The 27,509-nt window shown below is 41.2% G+C and overlaps 3 protein-coding genes and 1 long non-coding RNA gene across 8 annotated transcripts; 2 read left to right on the top strand and 2 right to left on the bottom strand.

Annotated features, from left to right (window-relative positions):
• The first annotated feature begins 1,841 nt into the window (after positions 1-1,841).
• Positions 1,842-8,209, top strand: LOC119011682 (aquaporin-1-like). 4 transcript variants are annotated; one of them, XM_037085006.1, is made up of 8 exons: positions 1,842-1,975; positions 2,051-2,490; positions 4,655-4,800; positions 5,140-5,321; positions 5,503-5,903; positions 6,065-6,226; positions 7,690-7,770; positions 7,867-8,209. In XM_037085006.1, exons 4-8 carry the CDS (start codon positions 5,270-5,272, stop codon positions 8,071-8,073), a joined length of 903 nt encoding a protein of 300 aa, XP_036940901.1. In that variant the 5' UTR covers positions 1,842-1,975; positions 2,051-2,490; positions 4,655-4,800; positions 5,140-5,269; the 3' UTR covers positions 8,074-8,209. The 4 variants fall into 4 exon arrangements, with proteins under 4 accessions (XP_036940901.1, XP_036940900.1, XP_036940899.1 ...); XM_037085005.1 differs by lacking the exons at positions 1,842-1,975; positions 2,051-2,490 and adding an exon at positions 3,200-3,575; XM_037085004.1 differs by lacking the exons at positions 1,842-1,975; positions 2,051-2,490 and adding an exon at positions 3,609-3,766.
• Positions 8,210-8,973: 764 nt separating this feature from the next.
• Positions 8,974-12,108, bottom strand: LOC119011685. Its single transcript, XR_005072248.1, has 3 exons — positions 12,000-12,108; positions 11,095-11,207; positions 8,974-9,605 (listed from the first exon to the last, which is right to left on the bottom strand). It is a non-coding gene; the product is annotated as an uncharacterized LOC119011685 (long non-coding RNA).
• Positions 12,109-12,755: 647 nt separating this feature from the next.
• thoc1 (THO complex 1) lies at positions 12,756-19,675 on the top strand. 2 transcript variants are annotated; one of them, XM_037085001.1, is made up of 21 exons: positions 12,756-12,899; positions 13,131-13,204; positions 13,297-13,357; positions 13,459-13,528; positions 14,991-15,109; positions 15,214-15,262; positions 15,353-15,448; positions 15,549-15,631; positions 15,714-15,793; positions 15,888-15,996; positions 16,120-16,254; positions 17,065-17,165; positions 17,261-17,327; positions 17,418-17,468; positions 17,579-17,649; positions 17,753-17,848; positions 18,094-18,180; positions 18,388-18,471; positions 18,599-18,746; positions 18,865-18,949; positions 19,258-19,675. In XM_037085001.1, exons 1-21 carry the CDS (start codon positions 12,852-12,854, stop codon positions 19,533-19,535), a joined length of 1,992 nt encoding a protein of 663 aa, XP_036940896.1. In that variant the 5' UTR covers positions 12,756-12,851; the 3' UTR covers positions 19,536-19,675. The 2 variants fall into 2 exon arrangements, with proteins under 2 accessions (XP_036940896.1, XP_036940897.1); XM_037085002.1 differs by having other exon boundaries at positions 12,757-12,899; positions 18,094-18,159.
• Positions 19,676-19,930: 255 nt separating this feature from the next.
• On the bottom strand, positions 19,931-26,922 carry usp14 (ubiquitin specific peptidase 14 (tRNA-guanine transglycosylase)). The gene is made up of 16 exons (XM_037085003.1): positions 26,734-26,922; positions 25,690-25,835; positions 25,124-25,156; positions 24,896-25,000; positions 24,076-24,179; positions 23,834-23,892; positions 23,592-23,722; positions 23,383-23,463; positions 23,198-23,280; positions 22,926-23,040; positions 22,650-22,715; positions 22,449-22,541; positions 22,236-22,364; positions 22,031-22,091; positions 20,922-21,029; positions 19,931-20,781 (listed from the first exon to the last, which is right to left on the bottom strand). The coding sequence occupies exons 1-16, from the start codon at positions 26,747-26,749 to the stop codon at positions 20,636-20,638; spliced, it is 1,476 nt and encodes a 491-aa protein (XP_036940898.1). The 5' UTR covers positions 26,750-26,922; the 3' UTR covers positions 19,931-20,635.
• Positions 26,923-27,509: the final 587 nt, after the last annotated feature.

Genomic DNA, 27,509 nt, shown 5'->3' with positions numbered 1-27,509 from the left:
ACAACTCAGTACTCATTTACGCCTCTTGATAAATCCACACACTGTTTTTTGTACAGAAAGCATTTTTTTTTTTTTTACTGATCTCAGAAGCTCTCTGCTTTTTGCCCTAAACCTAACCAAGTAGATTTTGTGCCTAAACGTAACCCAACCCGACCAGTTCAGTCACAGAAAGTCACAGTTTCAGTCGTAATATGTCAGAGGATAAGCAGCTAGCTCTACTTTGAAGATGAAGGCCTCTGACTGAGCAGCCGTTCTTTGGCGTTGGAGTGTTGGCCACTAAACTCCTTGCAACACCCTCGGTTGAGCCACAACAGTGAGTTCATTCAGGTTTCCGTTTCTCCACCACATTGTGCCGGGTCATATGCCAGCAGGACACCAACAGCTCATCACTGTTTACTCAAGTGGTTTGGGGGCGGGGGGCGGGACCACAAGACCAGAAGATGGCTCATTGGGTTATAATATGTCTTTCACATACACCCAACTTCAGCTGTGCATGAAAATAAAATGCCGAGTCGTGGCTCAGCATTTGCCAGACTGCAACGTCATCATCATGAGGCGCTGCAGTGGCAAATCCTAATCCGATTCTGTATCGCCTGGACGGTTTCACAGTGAGGGGGGTTTGGGGGGTTCCTACTGTGGCCCCGAGAGTCCAAACACAACAACATTTGGGCATAAAATTCAACATGTCTGATAACACGAAAGCAACCAAGAATTGTTTCCCAACCTCCTCTGTAATCTGAAATGTTGTTCGGTGCATTACCGCATCCATGTATGTAATCAGATTGGTTCAGCCATTTTAATTTGGGTTTGTCATTTAGCCCCAAAAGAGGATTGGAATGGAAGAGGGTAACATGTTAAAGTTGAGTTAGGATTATTGACAGATGGTTTAAAAGCTCAAACACTTGCTTGTGATTATTTTAATTAATATCACAGACCTCAATGTGTGCACACAATGTCTCAGCCTTATACTGTAATTTGCTAATTAAGTTGAATCAATAGCAGACATTTTCCTTGAATTGAATTGTCAGCTTCAGTCATTTGGAACGGCAAAACAGAGCAACAAACTTTGCAGCGTTTTGACATTATTCAGCATTTCAGAGGTCGTTTGTATGTCCGTTGGGTAAATTCCTGTTCAAAAGGCACGAAAGAAAAAAATGTGTTGCTGTCGATGATGTCGTCAACCCTGCTGACAGATGAGCTGATGCTGCTGCGTACTGATCTGGTGGCTGATGTGATAATTATACTTTTGAGCATTTCCATGCCAACTCAACCAAACTATAATTAATAATAATGATAATCATGAAGGAGCAGTAGAGCATCTTTGACACATCTTTTATCACAAGAACATAATCCTTTTCTTGATATCAAAATCATCTTTTCAGCTCCAACGCTGTATTTAACGAGATCTGTGGCAGCCGGGTCTTTTTGTTCGGGACCAAACAATGTCTGGATGTGCGTGAAAAATATGAGCCACACAGAATTAAAACTTGCAATGCAAGAAAGTGAAAGCTGGTGACAGGTTTTGTCACTCGGCTTGAAGAATGACTTATTGTTACTAACTTGTTCTCTGTAAACATTGTGCAGCGTTTGGATTGAATGTGAACCCCAGGGTTGTCTGATGTTCAAGACAAATTTCAACCAAATCCAGTAAATGAGCAAATTAGTGAGCCCTCAGACACACACAACGAACGGCAAAAGTGATTACACTCAGCTCGGAAGCACGACAATTGATGACTGAAAAAGTAGAGCTATATTTTTTTATCATATGGAATAGATTATTATGTGAATGTAGAATATATGAAGTTTACATTTGGTGTGTAGGCTCTGACCTTTTCATCCCCCCTGAAGGAAACTCCGAGCTCAGCGCAGCAGGGAGCGGGGGAGGAAAGATGACAACTTCCCCTCCCTGAAGACTCAGAGCCTACAGCTGGATGCAGGAGTGGGAGTGAGGCTTATCATATAACTTTACAGCCAAGTAAGACGGTATCAGATATGCACGTACCAAGAGAAAAAGGGGTGATTTTTCACTGACTGACATGTTTGTTGACAGTTTCAATGGAGAGTTTGGCAAGCCGCTACCTGCTCGCGGGGTTGGAAGGCATAACTTCCCGTCCTCCCTGTCAGCCCTCCATGATTATCTCCCCACCCTGCCTGTCACACCTACTTCATGATGCACAGTTCATTGCGACGCTCCTCTTCCATCCAGTGACAGTCTGATAAATCTCTCGCAGAGGGTGGAAATGACTATTTGATTTTAATGCACAAAATAAAAAAAAAATAACTAGCAAAACGCGCAAGAGGTGCTACATTTATTGGGGGCGGGTGCATTGTTCTTTCTCGGGTGGAGTGTTGCTGCCTGAGTCAAAGGTGGTGCTTTGATTCTTCCTGCTGACAAGAAGACAAGAAGCGGCGTGACCTTTTAACCTGTCGGCCCGTTCACACAGAAGAGCAGAATGGGAGGCTGGTTTCCTCGTCGCACATTCGAAAAAGGTCCCATTTCCTTCACAGCGGCATATGACTGATGTTAACTTCAATGCAGCCGGGTCCTGCATGACACATGCTCAGAATAGAATGGGGAGATAGAGAGATAAGGATGCCATTTACAAAGACCTGTAAGAAGTACGAGTGTCCTTCACTCGTCTGATGAAGGTCCTTCACACCCTTAACAGCTCGTGAAAATTCATTCAATGATATTAAGATACTTTTTTGGAAAATCAGCTCAAATGTGAAGGATGGCCTATTTTAAAATTTGCCAATTACCTTGGATTTAATTGTACATGGAGACTGCTGATGGCTGCATGTGTTATTTTGAACTGCAAAGGCACAAAAACCTTTTCTCTTCAATCCAGAAAAGCGTTAGACATATTCTTTAATTGAACAGGTCTTCTCCATCATTCAGTCATTCATTTGGCGCAGTCTTCAATGAGCCATGAATAATAGTATAAAAGCAGCACCGCCTTCTGTTAAGCTGGAAAAGTACTGAACAGGGCAGGAGACGTGGAGGTCACTCTCACTGGAAACTCACATCTCTCAGCTGTTTGTAATTAGGCCTGATTCTTTACAGCCACACACTTGATGAATGCTGGTGAACCTCACTCATGTTTTTTTTTTTTTTTCAATTGGGCTGCTAGTGGAACCGAACCTCTGCTTGTGCCGCAGCCCTCTCTCAAAAGCTGCCCAAATACCTGTTTGTTTTAATGAATATGTGTGCAGCCATGTCATGAAAAAATGAAAACATGGGAATTTTGGAGGCCAGTGCTGGCCGAGTGCCTGGGAATGATCACCCTCGCCTTCGTCGGCCTGTCGGCTGCAATAGGAGACCAAGATAATTCCTCCATGAGATCAAAGTGGCATTTGCCTTTGGCTTGGCCGTTGCCACGTTAGCCCAGTGTATAGGTCACGTCAGCGGTGCCCATCTGAATCCTGCCACCACCGTGGGCCTCCTGGCCGGCTGCCACATGAGCCTCCTCAGAGCTGTTTTCTACATGATAGCTCAGATTGTGGGCGCGGTGGTTGGCAGTGCCATTGTATACGGTATCAGACAAGAAGCCACACATTCACCCTGCGTTAACGAGGTGAGGTGGCATCCATGTGTTTCCAATTTTCCTGTTATCCTCCTCTTAATGAATGACGGGCTCTGCTCAGTGTTGAGTGGCATCTGGGGAATTGCCTAAAGCCTGATCTAGTTTCCTCATGGAATCCAGACACTCATTGTCTAAGAGTTTTGTGCTGTAATCTCGAGGATGTCCACACTTACTAACTGATGGTGATGTTGTTTAATTTAAATGTCAAGTTTTCAGTGTCACTCATGGTTTGTAGCTGTCCTGCAACAAAGGAAGGCCTTCTCTTACCAGGAGAGTGTTTACAGGATGAAAGCTACAAGCGAAATCATGCATTTCGTAAATCACCCATAGCCTGATGTATCTAACATTTAAATCATTTTTAATGTTGCCTGTTGGCAGTATTTCCTTGTTTGATTTATGGAGTGATGAAAAGAGAGATCCCAAATCTGTAAAAACCTTAATCTGTCAACAGTTTTGAGTCTGGTTTCCTCAAATGTTTTGGGAGTGTTTGCAAACTGGTGCACGTTTTTATAAGATGAAGAATTATTTGCTAATCTGAACACAACATTTCAGAAAACTTGTAGTACAGAAAATAATTGTCTCAATATAAGTAATCAGCTGGGATAGTTGGAAAAATCCCCTCTGATGTCTTTTTTAAAAAAGTCAGTGACTGACATCCCATGATGCAATGCAGTGATGTCAGTAATGCATTGCATTATGGGTAATATGGATTTGAAAAGGACGGCATTAACTAAAGGCAATATCTTTGATAAAAGCTTTTCAAACCAATCATCAAACAGTGTTTATAAAAGTGCAATTCTGGACTCAATGGTGTTGCCACTGGGCTGCTTTAAAAAATGTTTTAAAGAAATTAAAAAACTAACCCTAAGCCTAACCCACAGTACATTACCCACAATGCAACTTAGCCACTGAGTGACATCATTGGACACAATTTATCAAATCACATGTGGCCACAAAAGGCTTAACACTACTTTAATGTGGAAAATTGGTGGAGTTACCCTTTAGTTTTCTATCCATAGAGGCAGAAAGGAGGCAGGGCGCAAACTGAAGCATGTTCTCCTTGATTGCAGCAAAATGGAATTACCCCAAATCAAGGTCTTTGGTGTAGTATTCCTGCTCACCCTCCAGCTCGTCGTGTGCATGCTGGCAGTCACCAACAAAAGGCGTGACGTAGGCGGCAATCGGATACTCTGTGGGGCTGGGACACTTCGCTGGAGTGAGTAAATCAAAACATTTCCCCTCATTAATTCCTTAGATGGTTTCTCCATCTGATACAATGGATTGGCGTAGGATGAACTGGCTGTAAATCCGGCTTGCGTGTAATCTGCTGTCATACGGCCAGAGACGCAAGTGGTGGTTTCCTCTGATATGGTTTACAGATCAGCTACACAGGATGTGGTATCAACCCAGCTCAATCCTTTGGTCCTGCAATTTCGCAGAAGTGTTTTGATGATCATTTGGGACGTATTGCAGAGCTGAAAATCAGACATTTTGCCAGTGTTGCACTCATGAGTCACACCTATTGAAACGGATGTCCTGTTCTTTTGTTTTTCAGGTGTACTGGGCAGGACTGATGAGCGGCGGCGTGGTGTTGGCTCTCCTGTCTTATTGTCTGCTGGCGCCCAGAGATGAGCCCATGAGTGAACAAGCACAGGTCCTGTTCTGCTGTGGCTTGACAACGGAAAATGAAATTTGCCAGCCCCTCCTCGAGGATGTCAAAGATAGATGGTCAAGGAGGTAGCCTGGTGGATATCACCGCTGTGTAATGCTTTATTTGTAACCAATAAAACATTTTTTCAGCCATAAGCAACTCCTTTCTAATGCTCATATGTGTACCCTGAAGTCATCTTTTTTTTTTTCCTGTTTCACCTCTTCTTCCCCTCCCCTCTGCACACAAACCTCCTCACTATAAATACAGAAGCTCATACATGTCTGTTTGACACACTGAGCACATTCGACGCAGAGATGACAGAAATAAAAAGCTGGGCGTTTTGGCGGGCAGTGGCCGCAGAGTTTGCCGGCATGTTGCTGTTCATATTCGCGGGTCTAACCGCCATCATCGGGAGCAGCGAGGACGGCGTTGCTCAGGAGCTGAAGGTCTCGCTGGCCTTCGCGCTGGCCATCGCCACACTGGTTCAGAGTTTGGGGCACGTCAGCGGGGCACACTTTAATCCTGCAGTCACACTGGGGCTGCTGGTGAGCGGCCAGATCAGCGCACTCAGGTGCGTCTGCTACATCCTGGCTCAGATGCTCGGGGCAGTTGCAGCTAGTGCTATTGTGAATGGATACGGACAAATCAGTTCCCTCGGTGTTAACAAGGCAAGAGGTCGTCCTTCACGTCTGTTTTTCTTTTTTTCTTCTTTTTTTTTTTCAAGTTTAATTTATTGTGATTTTGACAAATCTGTCATGTCATATAAACCACTGCACAGGTTCTAACTTTTTGCATTTAGCTGTTTGTTTTTTTTAATTGTCTTTCACAGCTAAACGGAGTGACCAAAGTGCAAGGCTTCATCATTGAGTTCCTTGCAACCCTTCAGCTGGTCCTGTGTGTGATCGCAGTGACCGACAAGCGACGGAGTGATGTCAAAGGTTCGGCACCGCTGGCTGTTGGGCTGTCAGTGGGGCTCGGGCACTTTGCAGCTGTAAGTGAATCCCAATCCTGACGTATTTTTAAAGCAGTTTGGACAAGATGAGCAGAGCAGAGTGAAATCCTTTCAGGGCACAAATGTGTGTTATAAAGGAGGCTCTTCAGCCAAGTACTGTAGGGGTGGACAAGGTTTGGTTTAAATGATGGAAGGTGGGAGAAAAAAGCTGTGCAGTTGCAGCAATTTGCCGGCAATTTTTGTTCAGTTTCTCTGAGGACTGACAGGTGAAGTGGTGTGGGGCAGATTTCCTGTTTAGTCACTCGCTCGGTGTTGGTAGGGGTTTACTTGAGACCACTGTTCCTTTTTGGACAATAATGTTTCTCTGTGTTGCACAGGAATTGTCATGATTAAGGACTGTACTCTCTTTGGCTGAATTGCAAGTAGTTTGCAAAGTGGGCGCAGCAAATCATAATTTCAAAAATGGCTACAGCGGCGTGTTAACGGGAATATAAATCAGCAACACGTGTCGAGTGCTTTTTCCTGGCAACATCACACAGCTTTCTGAGGATCAAGTGGGTTGGATGTGCCTGGTGCCAAGACTAACACACTGAATGAATTACATTTTTTTTTTTAAATCACATGTCAAAATGTGAAAACTGCATCACATTAATAAAAAATAAAAATAAAAATGTTGATATACAGGTAATACTGTTAAAATAATTTGAGATATTCATTTTTGATAATATGAAATGTTGTAAGGGAAACTTTGGAGCGCAGGAATGACATTTGCAATTAACCCTATCATGCAATAATGAGTAAATCACACTGTAGTATTTTTTTAATGCTTGGTTTTACTCTTTCAAGTGAACATCACCACAATACCTTTTTAATTCTCTGAAAAATGGTAAACACATTTTTGAGTTTTTTTATATTACTTATACAGCTATTTTTTGTGATATCCATGCACTAACCGTAACCCTATATTCTGCATACTAGATCTATATTTAGATCTCAAGACTCTAATAATGCTTTTAAATGGGTGTGCAGGTAGTCGAGTGGTTAAGAGCACATGCCACGTGTGCAGTGGACCCTGGTTTGAATCCGGAGGAACTTTGCTGCATGACACACACCTCTCTCTCTCCCATTCCTGTTTATCTACTGTCAAATAAAGGTGTCTATGCCTGAAGAAAATCTTTTAAAAAAAAATATTAAACTGTTTAAGTGTAAACTATATCATTATTTGATATGACACATAAGGAAGATCTCAAGAGGAAGACTATACCTGTTGGTACATAATGTCTGCTGGAGTGGACAGATATATGTTCAGTCACCGGAAAAATAAAAGTACCATTCAATGCATTTTTTTTTAACTGTCTGGCTTCATAAATGGTTAAAGAATGGCTTCACAGCACCGTGCATGAAAGGGTTAACTGCTACATGCATACTGCATACACTCAAACTACTGATACGATTTCATTGAATATGACTTAGCTGAATAGCTGACTTTTTCTCATCTACAGATCAGTTTCACTGGATGCGGGATCAACCCTGCTCGCTCTTTCGGACCCGCCCTGATACGCAGCAAAATGGAGAACCACTGGGTAATGTCGGCAAACAGTTTGAAGCCACCGCTCTGACACCAAATTTCTGTCCATTTTCATCTTGTCGACAAATGATCCCTCTCGCTTTTATCCAAGGTGTACTGGCTGGGGCCCATGTGTGGCGGCATTGCGGCGGCTCTTATCTACGATTTCCTTCTGTGTCCACGAGCACAAAACTTCAGGACGCGCAGGAATGTCCTGCTTTATGGTCCAGAAGATGAAGACGCTGGATTTGACTTACTTAGAGAAGGCAACAGCAGACCGGGGCCAAGTCAGGGGCCAAGCCAGTGGCCAAAGCATTAAAAAATCATGCAGCATATGAATTGCAGATAAGCTTTGAATATGGCTGATTATATTTTTACATTTTTGCAGTGTGTTTCTGTAGTTGCTTTTATCATGTGTGTGATAAATTGTTATAATAAAAAATATTCTTTATTCACTCTCAGTGTTTCCATCTCAAACCATTTCCTTTTTCTAATTTGCAAAGTTCAAAGACAGGTCAACATATCCTTTATTTACACTGAGCAGCTACAAGATTAGCACAATAGATCTGCTCGACCTTGACGCTTCTTTCTTTATAATGTATCACATACTGTATTATTCTATTCAAGGCGCTTGGCGTCAGTCCCAAAAAAACCTCTGTTCTGAAACAACACGAGGATGTGGGTCAGGTAATTGCACATGAAAGTACTTTTAAATTCTTCATAAGAAACGGCATGATTAGACAAGACGTGACCGTCGTGGAGGTTTTCCTGTTTGGCCGTGACACAGGAATGTCTGTTCTCTGTCTACGCACACGGCCCCTCTCACATCCCGTTTTATGGCTCATTGGTATCTGATGATCCCCCCGCCCCACACCCCGGGCTAATCATTGAATAGCCACTGGGTGACTTTAAACTCCACAACCCAACATTTTTGTCAGTGGAAACCCTGTGGTCTAAGGCGCAAATCCAGCCAAGGTCGTTTAATGCAAGTTATTGTTATCTTAAGCACCAATCATGGGGCAGGATGACCGCCGTGGTTGGATGCACATCCCCCTGCTGAGCAGTCCCATTATCCTGCTCAGTGTGGGACGATCATTAACAAAATGTCTGTGTCCCAAATAATTTTACGATGTTCCGTGTGGGAATAAAGTGTACATGTTGTTTTATTGTCATGCCTCGGATCCGTTTATTGCAACACAGCCATGGCAGGTGTTGGAAAATCACTGACATATAACACAAACTTTGATGTCCCATTAAGCATAAATGCAACAGGTGGACATGCAGGAGGGTTAAAGGATCTGCACAGCCTGAATAAATCACCATATTTCATTGTATTCAATTGCAATAGCTGGAATATTTAGAATACAAATATTTATCTACATCAGTGTACAGATCATTCTTTATGTCTTTCCTCCCTTCCAGGAGGACTATTGCTGCGCTCTGGTTTATGTTAGCACAACTCTGTCAGCTCAGTGCCTCATAAACCCACAAAGGTGCAGCGTGTTTAGATTTATCCATGACGGATCGTCGTGCTGATGGGTTTATCTCACTTATACGACCCGGCGCTTCTTCACATTTTTTTTATGGTAGAGTTTGAGAGGCCGGTCATGTGACGGCGGCCAATCTAAAACGTCCTTCCTTTGTGTGCTTAACCTCGGAGGTCAGGGCATTGTGTTTAGCCTCTTGTTTTGAAGTTTGTCCTCAACAACATGGACAATGCCCTTTTTGTTGCGCCTCAGTCATTTTTGTCTGAGACTGTCCTTCATCAAATGGATTTGGCTCCTGTGCTGAGCTTGATTATTCCCTGAGCTGGCATGGGAGAGTGTTTGGTGCTCCTCTCATTATCTTTATCTGAAAAAAAAATATATAAACAATTGGGAGTGAGTAGTACTGATAACTCCCTCTGTGCTGAAGAATCTTTAAACTCTTGAAAATTCTGATGAGAATTTTTTATTTTTTTTTTTTTTGCAAGTGTTTTTCCACATTTCATTGACTAAGCACTCGACGGATTATTTTGCTGATTACTAGCACAGTGACTCAGTAATGAAAAGAGTTGTTAGTTGCCTCCATGTTGTTGGTAAAACGAAAATTAGATGAATAAATAAGACTTCAATTAACTCTGAGCTGTTCCTTGCTTTATGAAGGCTAAGTTTTAGCTCACTGAGGGAAGAAATTGATGTCAACAGTAGTCAAACATTGTGAAAAATCAATTTTTTTACAGCAGAGACACTGTAGTTTGAGGATTTAATTGGTGCACTGTGTAGTTTTGGGGAAGACATTATAATCAGAAGATCTTCGTCTTCATGACTGAGTAAACTGAACAGACAAATTTAAAGGACAACACAGTTTCACACTGTTATACCTTGTTCATATTAAGCGGGAGCCTTCTTTTCCAAAACTACACAGTGCCCCTTTAAAGTAATGTCTGCTGAGAGCTATTTTAGGACATCGCTGAGCCTCTTCTAAACAAACCGATACATCTGTGACCTGTTCATAAAGATTTACATCCTCAGAAGGAACATAAGGGGTGATAATATGTACAGTAACACCTGCACTGAGAGGCACATTCGCGGCTTCCTTAGTATGCACATGTAGAGTAATATTTCCAACTTGAAGACAACCTGCCTTCAACCTCAACCCCTCCCACCAGCCCTCTCCCCCACGATCTCCATACACTGACTGATGCCGGGCCCTTATCTGCAACCCAAGAGTCACTCGCTGTGCTCACTCCCTTTCTGCTTCTCATCAGTTTTTGGCAATGGTTCAATAAACGTTGTGTCAAAAAAGGAGGGGGTTGTGGGCCACAGCCATAGATATCTGGTGAACTGAGCTGTGCATAAGGGTAACAAGGTGCCAAAACTGCTGAGCAAAACAGTTCTCTGTTCCCCTTTTCATGACTACCGCAGCCACACAGATGTCATGAAAATGATCCCTCAGCTCTTTCAACCTGACACTACTGCCCCACAATTTCACAGCTTTGGTGTTTTTGTCCCAACATCAGCACAACACCTTCAAGTTCAGTTAATATTCTGTGCAACAGCAGGGCTGTAAGCACGTGTCAGAGAGCGCAGAGGGTGAATGATCCCACTACTAGAAACTACTTCAGAGGTCTTGACCCTCGAAACTGCTCCGTAAACACAGATCAAAACAGGCCAAAGTGCTCACATAGATTCTGTGAAAGTTAAAGGCAGAGTGTGTGATTCAAACAGTGTATAAACCAAAGTGTCACCACTACTAAAACTCAAAACAAGCTATCCCTCTGAAATAGATAAACAGATGGTTTAAAGCACAGGCTATCAACTAGCAAACCAAAATTAAATTTCAGTCATTATCTACTCACACACATGCTGGTTGAAAGCCAGGTGAACTTTCATGATCCACAAATCGCTTCTGGAGCTTCACAGCGAAACAGCGTTGCAGCACTCCTCCTAAACAACTGAAGTAGATGGGGACCTGTATTTAATCATACAAATATATAAATAAATACATGAATACATAGAATGACTCCATACAGCTTGCACTGTGTAATCCAAGTCCCCTGAAGCCCTGAAATCCCAAATTGATTTGAGAAGACATTATTTACACTTTTTTTTTTTAAGCCAAAATCTTCACTGTAGCTGCTAAGATAAAGCATTAGCGCGGGCCCCATCTGAAGCGCGTGCGAGAGCTCGCACGTCAAGGGTGTGAATAACGTCTTTTCAAATCAATTTGGGATCGCTGGGCCTCTGAAGATGTGGATTATTTATTGTTGGTTCTTTGTATAATTAAAACACGTCCCCGTCAACTTCAGTTGTTTCGGAGGATGTTGCAGCTATGTTTTGTTGTAAGGTCTCAGAAATACTTTGTGGCCTTCTGAACTTCACCCGACTTTCCATCGGCAGGGGGGCGAGCAGACTGACTGAATTTTCACTTTTCTGTGAACTTTTCCCTCGATGTTTTCTGGTGTTGTTGAAGATTTGTGTCCGTCAATAATGTTTGTCTATACAACTTCCTTGCTTTTAAACATGTGGTGAATAAAGTCAGATTCTGATTCTGAACAGACCTAGTTTTAAACCCATAAAATGATAATTAAGTCAACGGATAGGGCCTTTAATGAGTGACGTCACAGCTGAACGCACAGCTGGTTCTGATGGGCTGTGTGACATTGTTGAAAAGCTCAATCCTATTAAAGAAATCAGGCCCCCTGCAGCTCAGTGATTGTAATTTAAATTGTATCACTGCTGTGACCTCTACGGTGTTCAGTACCTGCATGTCCGTGTGATGTACGATGCCAGAGGGAGTATCATCACAGTCATGTTTATTCTGCAACGAGTACATGACAGACACACACACACACACACACACACACACACACACACACACACACACACACACACACACACACACACACACACACACACACACACACACACACACACAGCCACCACTTAGTTTGTGATGTGTGCAAACAAAGCTGTGAATGATGTGACAGCTTTGAATGTAGAAGATGTGAAATGGCGTGCAACACTGCCGCCCTCTGGTCTGAAGCTCACAATGCAGTTACACCAACCTCAAACAACATGAAGTTATATTAACATTATAAAATATATAAAATAAAGTCAAAGTTGTTATTTCTTCACATTCAGTTGGAAATGTCAGCAAATTGTTGAATGTCTTAAGTCCTTACATATGGTGCCTTTAATTAAAGACTCGACTTGATTTGACTTGGAAAATATCAATAGCAATTTGATATAATGTCAATACTGAACAAATTAAGCATTTGTCTAGAAATATTAAATAAATAATACATACAATAAATACATAGAGGAAGAAGAAGAAGAAGAAGAAGAAGAAGAAGAAGAAGAAGAAGATGATGATGATGATGAAGAAAATACATGAAAAACACATTCACAAAATACATATTATACAGGTACCAATTATCTCCACAAAAGCTGGCCACAGACAACAAAGACAATAATAAATATTATTACTAATGCTACGATATCAGCCAGATAAACAGTACATTTCGGATCGGAGCGCTCCTGAACGCACCCTTTCCACACGAATGGGACAAACCGGAATAAGTTCGGCGGCACTTCCGGTTGCTAAGGCGTAAAGATGTCGCCGTCCTTATTTAATTTTATCGACGCTAAAGACAAATTCACGGTGAGGAATCGCAAAATTTCCTTTCTTTATCAAAAGACGTGTTATTGTACGTTGTATGCCGTCATTAAAACCATAACTAGATGTCGGGTTCACTGTTGAAAGTTACTGCTTGTTCTAGTTCTGTTGGTGTTCTCGTAGCAAATGCTAGCTAAGCTAACTTAACAAAAACGCTAGCCTGATGATGAATTTCCAGTTGTAAATGTTCTCTCCTTCCCTCTCACACACCCACAGACGTCTGCCAGACATGCCCTAGCTGGTAAAACTGGCAAGCATTTGCTAAACGCTTTCAACCAGATCCCTGGGAAGTGAGTAATATTAATTCAGCTTCTGTACAAGTTATGGAGACACATTAATAACGGTGGTGAATCATTACACTTCTCTGTCTGCCATGTTACAGTGAGACCGAAAAGAAGACCACACTGGACCAGGCGCTCAGAGGTGTTCTCGGTGACCAGATTGTAAGTTAAATTAGCGGCCATCTGCACAAACAAACATCATTTAATTAAGCTGTTTGTTTACGAAAGCCTGAGATTGGTGTGTTTTTTTGTGTTGTGTGCAGGTTGAGCAGAAGACGAGCTGTGATGACTACCTGTCTCTCATCTACCTGAGTATTGATGCAGTTACAGAAGGTATCTAACTCTATGGGGAAGACAACAATGAATAAAATAGTGTTTTGTTTTCTTTAATATCATTCATATTGACAACGTGACACTCAGCAATACCAAGTATTAGGGTTTACGCTGTATAGCATTATGTTATTGATAGGTTATTCTGTTGAAATGTTTATATTTCTGTTCAAGACTTACAAGTTTTATAATTAAACAATTATTATTATTATTATTTTAACAGTTACTGCTCCTTGATAAATCAATTTGGCATTATTTGTTTGTTAATTGATAATTCATCATTCCAAGCAGCACAGAATGGCTTGTCTCCACAGTCATGTATACAGGGAAGGTGGCGCAGTTTGAGTTGAAAACCATGTTTTTCCACGATTTAAAATCCTACAATTTGTAAATTACTATCAATTGTATGACAGAAAAACAACATTTCGAATAAGTGTCATACAATCTATAATGAAAGTAAGTCCAGTGGAGTTGAAGGGTGAAATGAAAATCACACTAATGATTTAACATCCTTTTCAGACATTTTGCTCATCCAAAAGTGGACATTTCTGTTGAATGACCATGTTATTAATATTTTAAAGATTATTATGAATTAGAACTGTTCCAGAAAGAATGAAAACAGTGTTGTTTGGTTTAGCAAATGCTTTATTTTAACTTCCCAAAATAATATTTTCTTACTGACAAACCTGATTCATTACCCTACTGTGTATTCTCTCAGTAAGCACTGATCATATTAGACTTCCAGCAGCAGACCTTCTGTCTCCTGTCTCTTCTGTCCAAAAGACACCACATGAGGAAAGAAAGCAAAAATGGTATTTTCACAAAAACAGAATTTGGACATTGAAAGCTGTATACAACCTACATTTCCATAAAAAGTATTACAATTTTGTATATTTTGAGTTTCAACATTCATGTCACCCTAGTGTTCAGGCTGCAGTAATTCTGGCTCCATCTGGTGTTGGTGACATTTCATTCTGTGTAAACCACATTTGGGTTTTTTCCTGAGTCTAAAACCTGAGTAAAATAGTCTCTCAACACAGCCCTGCTGCTCTGTTGTCAGGGGTGGGATTTTCTAGACTGATTCATATGAATGCTGTCTGTTGTTGTGGCCTTTCCTTTCTGTTTCTTGGACGATGTCAGTTGAGCAAGTGCCCCGGGAGATCAGTTGGAGCTCATGTTCAGAGGCTGCGTCCTCGCTGCAGCGGCCCGAGGGTTCAAATCCAACGCGTGACCTTTGCAGCATGTCATACCCCTTTAATCTCTCATCCCGGATCCTGTCACTCTCCAACTGCTCTATCAAAAATAAAAAGCCATGAAAAGGTTAAAAAATACAATGAAAGAATGTTGTCACATGTGGCATGTGGATCTCAAATGTGTCTTTGTTGCATTCACACCTGTACTTAGACCTGTCCACCTGTTGATAACAGATATAACCAAGTTGTCTTGTTTCAATCTCCTCCTCTAGGTATCTGCTCTGCTACGACTCCTTTTGTTCTGCTGGGAGATGTACTGGACTGCCTCCCTCTCGACCAATGTGACAAAATATTCTCTTTCGTCGAGGAGAATGTTTCCACTTGGAAATCGGTAAAGGAGCTGCAGCCTAAGCGCAAACTCAGTAGTAGTAGTATTTCTCCAGCATAATATACATCATTTGATCATCATGTCTGTTCCCTCTTCCTTTTTCCTAGAACTCTTTTTACACTGCCGGGAAGAACTACCTGCTGAGGATGTGTAATGGTAAGGACATTATTTGATTCTTGGTAATGAACAAGACTTTCTACATTTAAAGGGCAAAGCTGTTTGTAACACACCTCTTAATCTGTATAGATCTGTTAAGGAGGCTGTCCAAATCTCAGAATACTGTATTCTGTGGAAGGATCCAGCTTTTCCTGGCACGTCTCTTCCCCCTGTCTGAAAAATCAGGTAAGAACAGCATCTGCGTATTTTATTTTCTAACTAATTTCAACCGTGTCTGATCGCAACTTTTTATTTTGTTACACACTGCCGTTTGTGTTTATTTCAGGTCTCAATCTACAGAGCCAGTTTAACCTGGACAACATAACAGTGTTCAACAAAAATGAACAAGAAAGCACTCTGGGCCAGAAGGTAAAATGTAATAATGACTGAAAATTTTGATTTTAATCTGAAAATTTAAGTTAAATCATATTTTATGGTTCTGTGTTCATAGCACACAGAAGAAAAGGAGGATGGTATGGAGGTGGAGGAAGGAGAAATGGGAGAGGATGATGCTCCTGCTCCTGCTCCATGGTGTGTGACAGACATGCTCCAAAACACACAAAATGGCACTTTTGATGGTTACTGTTTTTAATTTCCTAAAAACTGAGTCAAACTTTACTTTCAGTTCCATCCCAATCGACTACAACTTGTACAGAAAGTTCTGGACGCTGCAGGACTACTTCAGAAACCCTGTGCAGTGTTACGAGAAATTCTCTTGGATGACATTCCTTAAGGTAATGTGCCTGAGCACTTAAGCAGAGGAACATTTTTCCCTTTGTACGTGCTCTTTCTTTTATCAGATCACATTAATACCAAAGTAGATGTCACAGATGTGAATTCCTTTTTGTTATCCACAGTACTCAGATGAGACCCTGGCAGTGTTTAAGAGCTACAAGTTGGATGACATGCAGGCCTCAAAGAGGAAGCTGGAGGAGTTGAGAGCATCTGGAGGAGAGCATGTCTACTTTGCCAAGTTTCTAACAAGTGAGAAGGTGGGGAAGCTCTTTTTCACCAGTTCAAATCATTTTATTCTGCTTTGAGACAGTTTAAAGGCTGTATGAAGTATTACATTGAATTTGTTAAACAATGAGCTGTTAAAACAGTAATATAGATAATGTATTTCTGTCGGAAAACATCACTTTGTTAGTACTATAAATCAAATCAATTTTATTTATCTATGCCAGAATCACAATCACATTGCCTCAGTGGTGTTTACAATCTGGACAGTGAATGATATCCTCTGTCCTTAGACCAGTGATCTTCACTGTTTTTTTTTCCACAAGAGCCAAATAAAGGGGAGAGACACTTTTACAGCAACATACCAAGTCATCTTTGTAAATGTTCATTTCTACATATGAATTGGACATCCAGCAAAAAAAAGTAACAACACAGCCAATACATTTTCAATTAAGACCATATTTACCGTAATACTGGGATGAGCGGAAGCTGGCATGCATGTCCTTGACTTTCCTCATGCCATGAAGAAGAAATAAGAATGTATCTATCCCCTTCTCTTGAAATTTCCTGCGCTCATCTTGTATGTCTCGTACCTTTCATTTTTTACTGGGAACGCCTGGCGTCTGCCTGCTCCTCCCCTCTCCGGCACCTTCATGTTGATTTTCATTTGCTGCTTCCTCAGACTCTTTTTCCTCAGTATTCATTACAATGCTATGTCTGTCCGTCTGTTTTTTTTTTCATATGAATTGTGTTATCAATTGACTATATTTAATTTTTAGATATGATTTATTTCATGTGAATAAAATGCATGACCACACGCCCTCTTCTTTCCGGTTCATCCGCAGTTGATGGATCTCCAGCTCAGCGACAGCAACTTCAGGCGGCACATTCTGCTGCAGTACCTCATCCTGTTCCAGTACCTGAAGGGTCAGGTCAAGTTCAAAAGGTGAAGTGTGTCTCTGCTCTGACCTTGTAGAACAGTAGACAAATTGTTGTTTGTTGTTGGGGCTTTACATTTTATTCTTCTTTGTCCCTGTACAGCTCCAGCTGTGTCCTGAATGATGATCAGACTGCGTGGATTGAAGAGACAACTAAACTGGTTTATCAGGTCAGTCCTAAGTTAGTTAGTTGGATTTGACAATCTTTCTTTATATTTGTATTCACTGATCTGTGCTGACCTGTGGCTGTTCTCTTGTAGCTGCTGAGAGAGATCCCTCCTGATGGAGACAAGTTTGCCACAATGGTTGAGGTATGCTATATTTTGGGAATACTGATATTAACAGAGGCTTATCTTTACATTCACATTCTGTTAAGTTTGTTAGATTTCCCCTCACACTGACATTTATCATCATTTGACAGCATATCCTAAACACAGAGGACAACTGGAACGGTTGGAAAAATGAGGGATGCCCAAGCTTTGTAAAAGAAAGGTAAAGCTATTGTTATATTTGATTAGTCTTTTTTTTATTATTATTTAATGATAAAACAATGAGGTATGTGAGCTCATGCTAGCAGTTGTTTCCTTGTTAACAGGACAGTAGATGACAAACCCAAAAGACCCACCAGGAAGAGACAGGCTCCAGAAGACTTCCTCGGAAAGGGGCCAGACCGCAAGATTTTCATGGGAAAGTATGTGATCTAATACAGGGGTGGTCTAACAGAGCAGCGCAGAGATGAGGAGATAAGATGAGAGATTTTTTTTTTATTTTTTTAGTTGTCAGGTTTAAAGCCTATAACAGAATGTGTCCTAAAATATCTTTGAACAAGGAGTGATAATAGCTGTATCGAGGTGTTTTGTGTTTGTCAGGCGACTCTTTACTGATCGGTTTTAGACTATGAAGGTCAGTAATCAAGCTCTTTGTGTGTTTTGTAAGTGATGAGTTGACTCGACTTTGGAACCTGAACCAAGACAACATGGAGGCCTGCAAGTCAGACAGCAGGTCAGTGGGTCAGCAAACCAGGTAGATGTTCCCATCTTCAATCATATTCATTCCTATATTATGTGTATGATCAGAACCATACGGTAGCTTTTTAAAATTGAGGGTACCTAAAACAAACATTTCCAGACTCTCAACACCTATATCATCACATCTGTGTCATTGAGCGTCATTGAGTGTTTTGATCATGATTATTAAATCTTGCTAATAAATCTGATGTCTTTAATCCAGGGAGTTCATGCCATCTTTGGACGAATTCTTTGCAGAGGCCATCGAACAGGCCGACCCTGCTAACATGGTCGAGGATGAGTACAAGTATGTTCCTCTTTTTCAAAGTCAGTTTGGAAGATTTCTCCCCACAAGATGACCACTGGCTTCATTACTTGTTGGTCTCTGTATATGTTTGTGTGACTTTTCTGATTCTCCCTGTAAATCGACACAGGGTTGTTCGGAACCCAAACTATGGCTGGCGTGCTCTGAGGCTGCTGTCCAGGAGAAGTCCCCACTTCTTTCAACCGACCAATCAGAAGTTCAAGAGCCTGGCAGACTACCTGGACAGCATGGTTAGCAAACTGGCCAAAGAACTTCCGGTGAGGGTTTTTATTAGCTTGTTTTACTTAAAAAAACTATTGATCATTTAAAAAAAAAAGAATGCATGATGATTACAGCATTGACAAATGTTGATCTAATCTTATTCTGCACATGCAGAAGGATATCCCCTCTGAAGAGATCAAGACAGGAGAGGAGGATGATGACGACAATGGAGACAATCTACTCAAAGACAGCAATGACAGTGAGTTGACGTTTTCATGTAGGAACCATTTCTGTCGGGAAGTGTGCGTCTGCTCATGGACGAGTGGCTGAGTTAAAGTTACAACTCAACCAAGGATGCCACTCAGCGTTTGTTTACACTCTAATACGAATCAACCCAGTTATCACATTCTACTTTCATACCTTGGTTTATCCTTACCCCGGCCTGACCGCTGTACTTTTTTACATCTCGGTTTTAATTTCATCACTTCATCCTCCACACATCTGCTCATTTCCATCCTTTTTAGATCAAGAATCTATTTTTATCGTCCTTATTGTGTCTTCTTCCAGGTCCGAGCATGCAAAGCAAGATGGTGACAAACCAGCAGATGGACGAAATAGCAGCCAAACTCGGGGCTGAGTGGAAGGCATTGGCTAGTCATTTGGAGATGAAGGCGGCAGAGCTGCGGGAGATCGAAACAGACAGCGAAGATGTTGAGATGCAGGCCAAACTGCTGCTCGTAGCCTGGCAGGACAGAGAGGGAACACAAGCTACCGTGGACAGCCTGGTTAACGCCCTTAATGCTGCAGGATTCTCCCAGATTGCAGACAGCCTCAATGAGGCCTAAAGTAGACCTTTGGCAGTACCTCCATTACATCATTGCAGCATCTTTTTTCATACCAAAAACTGTCTGCTAATTTTTTGTATGTAGTGTGGGTTGAACACCAAGTTTTTTCACTGTAGCAAATCCAATAAATGTTTTTTTTTTCTAAAAAGAAGTGTTAGATCATTCATTGATCCCAAGCTCACATTTTGGTATAAGTTTATTTTCACCACCTATGAAAAGCGATCAGTCAATAACTTATTACAGAGTGGTGATGGTTAGGTCTTACACATTGTGGCAGGGTGATGAGGAAACCTGCTAGGAGAAACAAAGTGAAGCATAGCATTTTAATGGTACAGATGTCTGAAATCAGTGTCGGCAAGAACAGCGTTCAAGGCTTGTCCAGTAAACCATCACAGTTGAATCTCAAGTCTTTATTTAACTGCACACAGTTCACCACAAGGGCACCCTGTTCTGAACCAGTCCCCCCCACCCCCAACAAAGCATTAGTGGAGATTTGGCAGAAAGAACCTCATCTGTCAATACATCTGAGAACAATTGCAGGAGATGACGCGAGCCAAGCACTTAAGAAAAGACCTGAGATTGAACCCAAATTTCCCAGAGGGCCAACAGGTGAACAAGGGCAAGTCTTTACAGTGTTACATGAAAATCTCCATAATACATCTAAGATACAAGCCAGAGTGTTGAGGACGACAGCCTGGCTAGGCGTTTTTGTACAAGTTGATTAAATGACTAAAGAGAAATATTTTGCTTTTTATGATATGAGCACCTTATCAAAGGCTTTAAAAAATATACAATGTGTATAAAACATTTAATGAAACTGCAGAGCTAGACTTAAAAACCTCTTTCAAGGATCCAGTCCAGAGATTGCCTCTCGTCATATCTCTATTTTCAAAGCCCACTATGTTGAATATTTAACACCATTTTGACAGAATGTTTTACAAGCATCCGTGTTGGTTACAAAACAAAAAACAAAAAAAATTAAGGTCATCAAATCTTTAAAGACACCAGTTTTACTGCACATCTATGCAGACAGTGCTTGGAAAATGGCAATTTGTACGTGTGTTGGATGTCGTCTTTGTCTTCTAGGAAATCTTCCACAGCTACTGCTCCTCTTCAAGTATTTCAAGCCGCCGCGGGCCGTACAGTAGAACGTATGCTATATGCCAGTCACCGCCGCCAGACAGTCGCAAGATGTCCTCAGGAGACACCACGCTCACTTTGTCATCATCAAACTTGACCCACTCATCTGACAGAGGCCACAGGAGAAAGAGGAAACATTAAGTTCCTAAACATCTGCACACACTTCCCGTTTGCTTTCATGATTTATGACCCATCTACGTGATGACACAACACATGCTGAATATAGTGTCACAGAGCTGCGGTTACCTTCTTTCCTCTTGACCCATCCGACATAGTGACCTGATGAGCTTGAGCGGCCTTGGTGCGTCAGCACAGCCTGCAGGTCGTAGTAGCCACTGTTGTTGGAGCCGATGTCTGCAGGAGAAACAGCAGCGTGTTAATATTCCTGAGAAGCAACCCTCAAATGTCATTACATCGCTTGATACCCAAGTGTGAGACCAATTACATTTAGCAGGGCCCTTTAAACCCTAAGAGATTTGACATTAAATTATGACCTTTGGTGTGTCCAAGTACTAGAACCCTAGCTGAAAATAACCATTATTTGCACTATTGATTAATCCACCCATTATCTCATTATTAATCAATTTGTCTATAACATGGAAAACAAAACTGTGTCCAAGACACAAAGACTCTTCATTTACTGTCATAAATGAAAAAGAAAAGCAAATCCTCTCTTTTATGAAGCTGGAATCATTAACTGTGTCATTGTTTTTTAAACTAATCCTTTATTTATTGACTAAGGCTGACTGTTATATGGAAAATATGTTACATCTAAATTAGGGATGCAGCAGAATGACAGTCTCAAGTTATACATCTGACGTAAAATTGACAGTTAATGTACCATTTACATCTGCTTATTGAATTCTACCATATGAAGTGTTATTAAGAGACACACACCAAGTCTTAATCTAATTTCATGTCTGTCAGGACATTATAGTAACTTGTTAAAAAAAAAAGTCAGTTTTCAATTCCTTTTAACTGATAATAATCGTACCATATACTTTTTTCCGACATGGTTGTCCTACTGTGAAGTTTTTTTCTATGAAACATTGGGCTTTGGTGTAAAAAGTGAGCATTTAATGAATGTGCTGATGTGTTCTCATAATGGCAAACCCTGTATTTATATTTGTAGTTTTAAGCATCCACTGAAGTGCCTGGCCACACTATTTAGAATATCCTCTTATGTTCTGAAATTGTCTATACTTCACCAAATATGTAGTGATAAATACATTTCGTGGAAATAGTTAAGATACGTTCACAAAGACATGTTTTTGAAAGTGTTTCAGCATTTTAATGTAGATTCCCCCTTAATATATAAAGTGTGCAGAGGATGTCAGTGTTGTGTCCCAACATACCATCAGAGAATGAGAAAGGCTCGTATTTCACTTCTTTTGCCACACCCGGCTTCTTCACAAACTAATGCAGAAAATAAAGACAATTGTGAGATACTGTACACAACTAATCCTTACACTGTATGGTCCAAGCAGGAGCAATGCAGCTACTTTTAGCATGAAAGGTAAAAAAGACATTAAATTAAAAAGTCCTCATGGACAGACCTACCTTTTGCTGCTGTTTCTCTAACTTCTTGTCCTCGACCTCCTTAAACTTTGACCTGAGTGGCAGCATTTTCTCCTGGAGCTCTGCAGTGCACAGCTCATAGACGTCCAACATGAGCGGGAACTTGACATCCTTAAAAAACATTTTTTGACTTTGAGATTTACATTAGATAGAGGTGTGTCGTTGATTAAGGGATGATTGTGACTGAAGACAAACCTTGAGGACTTTTGCATTAACGGACTCCTTTTCTTTGTAGAAAAATCGGACCATCTGAACAGTCAAGTAGGCAGGGAGACGGCTGAGTTTTGACTGGAGGATGGGATGGGAAAGGACGGGTTCAGGGGGTAAATACATTTTAAATATACAACAGTAAACAAAAGAAAAATATTACAAATTTCAGGCAGAGGAAAAACTTACAGATTTTATATAGAGGGCATTTCTTTCCAAGGATGTTGACATTTTTGTGATTTCTTCCTGCAGTCTCTGGAGATAAAACAGGCAGAAACAGGATTTGATCCTCAATACCTCGAAGACAAACTAACCAAGAGCCACTCTGACTAAACCTGGATGAATACGTAAGATCCAAGGACAGTCTTGCTAGAAACAGCTTCTGGGTAGAAAAGAGACACTCCTCCATTTCAACACATTTCAGAGAGTATTCAGCCTTTTTTTTTTTAAGAGTCTGATACATACCAGCCTCAGTCCGGTTGCAAGGTATTTGACTTCTTGGTTGATAAAGCAGCTGAGCTGGAGCTGGCTTTCCTTGCCCTTGATTGGCTCCTCATCCTCAGACTCTGTGCACTTCATACTGGACAGGCGAGTTAAGAAGAAGCCGAGCAAAGTATTGTAATAAAGCTGAGAGACCTTTGCTGTGACACTACACACCATCCTTAATGACCTAAACCTACCACACTGAAACATAAGATAAAATACAGAAAGATGCAATCAACAAAAGGCAAGGATACGTAGTTTCAAATTCAACACCAAAATACTGGTCGATGAAATTCTTCTTTGAAGAGGCAGAGGCAGCTCCACTCTCAGAGTCAGTCTGTAGATTTACAGAGAAATGCAAAAAATGGAAGGGATTATTTAATTGTCCTCTATGAGCTCATCAATCACACGTTGTCATCATAAAGAATCAAAGTTTTACCTCCATAGGAGTCTCTGGCTCTAGTGGCTCCAGCTTTTGCTGCAGCACTCTCATCATCTGCAGCCAGCACTCATTGGCATCCTGAGAGTACAAAAGCACAATGCCAAGAAGTGAGAACACGTCCTATTAATTGATAAGAATGTAAGCATGATATACGAGGCATGGCTGTATCAGTTTGAGTGATGTAACTGTTGTGAAGAGTTTCTGACCTGCTGGAGGTACTGTCCCTGGTCCCCCTTCTCAGCAAATTGTGGAAAGGCCATGTGAAGGAACTGAAGCAGGATGATGGGTGGCAGGCTTGATGAGGTCTTGTCCATGGTCTCATACAAGTCACGAAGGGCTGAGGATGCAAAGATGAAAGCATATCAAATATATGCATTAGTAGGTTTCCGACATCAATCAATCATACACTTGTGATTTCACAACATTAATAATTCACTATGCTTCATACCCGCGGTGATGTATTGTGATGGTGCATTTGCCCCTGAAGATCTCAGAGCGCCTGAATACCTAGAAGGAGAGGGATGAGTTCAGCAGGTGCAAAACCACAAAAACAACAGAAGGGAAGCACACTTCCTCAGTTAAACACCGGCTTAATTCAAGCAGTGCTTTCCATCAAAGCAGACCACTTAACAACAATGCTCCTTTAGATTTAGTGTTTTAAACCTCTAAGCAGAATAACAGCAAACTCACCTTCTGAGAGCAGTTTTGAGCTCAGGCACAGAGCGCAGACACTGCACTGTGGCGTTCATGTAACAGGTGTTACCCAAGTTTGTGAGCCCACAAGGCAGCTCCATCTACAAATGACAAGAGTGGGATAAGTTCCTCTACAATTATCAAGGTAGAATAAAGCTTAGGAAAAATTATAGAGTGCCAATTTTCATTTGATTCATTTTTAAGTTAATGTTGGTCCTTAACCTGCCATTATACCCTTAGAGTTAATGCTGTGGTAAAAGTTCCCATTTCATTTTATAGGCTTATTTAAGGTATCCCAGAATGTCAAGTAGTGCTGACTGGTTACAGGGACCCACCCTGCCTTGAGGACCTGCGTACATATACAACAATTACATTTGTTTGGATTTTGAGAAAGAGCTGGCATCTTCAGAGACAATCAAATTAGCTACCCTGTCTCCCTGGGCTCCGTCATTGTGAACTGACAATTTCCAAACTAAGATGAGACTGCAGACTAAACAGCATCATAACATCAAGTGACACAGCAGTTTGTAGTTTAAATGCATTTGGTATTCAGAGAATAGAAATGCTCACAATTAAAAAAAAAAGACAATTTGTTAAAAAATACATTTCTCTGGGATCAAAACAGATGCTAACCTCACAAAGTTGCATTTCTGAGAAGCTGATCTCCCGAAAAGGTGGATATGCGGTATAGTTAGCTTATTATGGTCTCTGCTTAGTAAACATATTATGGAAAATCTTTAATTGGCCACGTCAGTGCAGAAAAACAGCAATCACCATATTTGTTTTAGCTGTACTGATCATTTTCAGGCTTACTCACCGCTGAGGCCAGCTGCTCCTCAGTCATGTCCTCCACAAACATGGGCCGGACAGCAGGCTCCTCGGGCAGGGCCTCTGCAGAGCCCATCATCAGCAGAGTCATTCCCTGCATTAAGAATAGAAGTACACAAAAATTCATATGCTTATTTGTTGGAATGTGTTTGGAAGCATAGCTCTGTGGACTAAGAAGGGCCTGTTTCATGCATCCTAAGGTATCTTGCACACTCACATTTTTCAGTTTAATGTTTCCCCACTCGTCATCCTAGAACGGGGACAGGACAATGGTTAGCTTCTTAAAAACAATTAAATGATACAAACTTTTTTCACTGTAACAAAATCCCATGAGAAGACCAAAGCCAACAATAGCTGCATTTAGAAGGACCCCAATATGTTCCTACTAATCAGAGTAATGGCCCAATTAGATTAGAAATGACTCATGTAAACCACTTCAGTCGGAACAGACTGATAAAATCCTGCCTGATCTGAATTAATTTTAAACCAGATTGAGGAGGGTTGTGCAAATCTTTAATAATCAGTTCAATGGACAAAGATCAATGCCTATTAACTATGTAAACACTTATCATTTCACAATCATTAAAGAAATATTTCCCAGACAACCACAGCTAATGTATTGGTTCCACCTTTTTGTTTGATCAATTAATTGTTGCTTTCGGTCTCATCTTTGGCTTTGTTGTAAACCACAGAAATATGTAATACTGTCTCACACTCTGACGAAACAAATCTGGCACCACAGTATTTTCTTGACAAGACTTGGACTGCTGTGTGTAGCTGTACCTTCAGAGTGCCTCCCTTCACCATCACCTTCTGTCTGTCCGGCTGAACTCCTGTCAGTGCGAAGAGCTGAGCCTTGAACACCATGGGTGGCTCCTCGGTGTTCAGCTCTACTGCATCAAACTTCTCTTTGCCCCATTTCACATTTACTGAAGGAAACAGAGGGATGGTACATAATATACCCACAAGTTAGCCTCCCAGGGTACGCAGCACAACTTTGTCTAACTGCTGCCGTGTATGACACAGCATCTGGTTAGCAACAACAAAAAGACACCATGGACTCAGCTGACTGCGGAGCTAAAAGCATTGTGTGAGCGCAAATATATAGCTGCTTGACTGGCAATGTGACGACTTAACACGGCTGATTACACATTTTAGAAACCACTAATAGATTGCTGTCACGTAAAAAGGTAAACTATTGTCTATAAGCATCGCTAGTATCCAACAAGCCGCAACTGCGGTCACAAGCTAGTAAAGTGTACACTCATGATTTGGCTAACTTAGTTAGCAAAGCTACCTGCGCTAGTAAAAGGCATGATTCTGAAAATTTCACACTGGTAAACATGAAACACGTATTCTGGTTAGTGTTTTCTCGTAAGCGCTGTCCTGAGAAACGATAACATTAAACAACATGAAACACCCTCCTTACCGTCAACTGTTTCTCAATAACGGAGCTAGCTAGCTAGCTGACACTTAGCGGCAGTAGCTAGCTACATTCTGTTGTCAGATGCATGTTAGCATGGCCGGCATCAGTAAACACATTATGTTAACACTACGAATGTACAATAAAAAAGTTAAAGCGTCGTAAGAATTGTGTATGTTTTCTTTTCTCGAACTACTGTTTTTTGTACTAACTCAGTCAGTGGCCTAACAAGGCTCATGCATTGCTGGCTACCGTTAGCATGCTAAATGCACATAATGCTAAAGTTAGCTAAGCTAGAATGCTAAATGTAATTCACGTTTGAGAACAAAAACACGTGTAAGGTTTCGTGTTTTTATTATCAATTCAAATGGCATTGAACGTGTTGTATTAAAACAGCATCATACCTGTAAACACCGGCATATTTGGCAACCTTTAACTTCCCAAACTCTTTATTTTTTCCTGTTTCAGACCACCGGGGCGCGAATGAAGAGTTGGCTAGTTCTCGGTCTGAACTTCATTCAAACAGAATGACGCTGCAACAACACGCTGGGAACTTATCGATGCGCTCTGACATCTGCTAGTCATCCTGCCGCATGCAGCGCACGCAGACTACACACACCCAGAATCTCCGCACAGATCACTCAGCCACATTAATTACAGTATTTATGAGACGGGGATGGTGTTTGTGAGGTCTGTTCAGTCAGCAGAACTGATGCAGGTGATAGTTTCCCCACCATAGAAAACGTCTGTCTTGTTAGTCATACAACACTGATAGATTAACCTGCTGGAGCACCGGGGCCCTCATGAAGCCCCTGTTCCCCCCACTCTCAGTGTAGTGTGTGCAGGTTTCTAAACTGCAGTACTCCCTTGATATTAATTGTAGTAATGTGATTAAACAGAGTCATTTTAAAATTTGCAACATGTAAGCACAATGAAATATTGACTGTCTCAAAGCTAGATTTCTATATTATGACACGTGGAACCTCTTGAGACAGGATGTCAGAACATAAAACCTTACAGCCTTTAAAATGTCAGCTGATATTATGCTTCTGCGCTACATATTTCCAAACACATTTTCCAAAAGGCAGCTGGCACACGGTAGGCCTGGAGCCGGTAATCCATTTTTGGGATGGATCCATGTACAGTCTGATATTTAGAGGCTTTACAATCAATCCAAATA

Source organism: Acanthopagrus latus, chromosome 21 (assembly GCF_904848185.1).
Source record: "Acanthopagrus latus isolate v.2019 chromosome 21, fAcaLat1.1, whole genome shotgun sequence".
Classification (NCBI taxonomy): domain Eukaryota; kingdom Metazoa; phylum Chordata; class Actinopteri; order Spariformes; family Sparidae; genus Acanthopagrus; species Acanthopagrus latus.
This window is presented reverse-complemented; position numbering and strand designations above follow the sequence as displayed.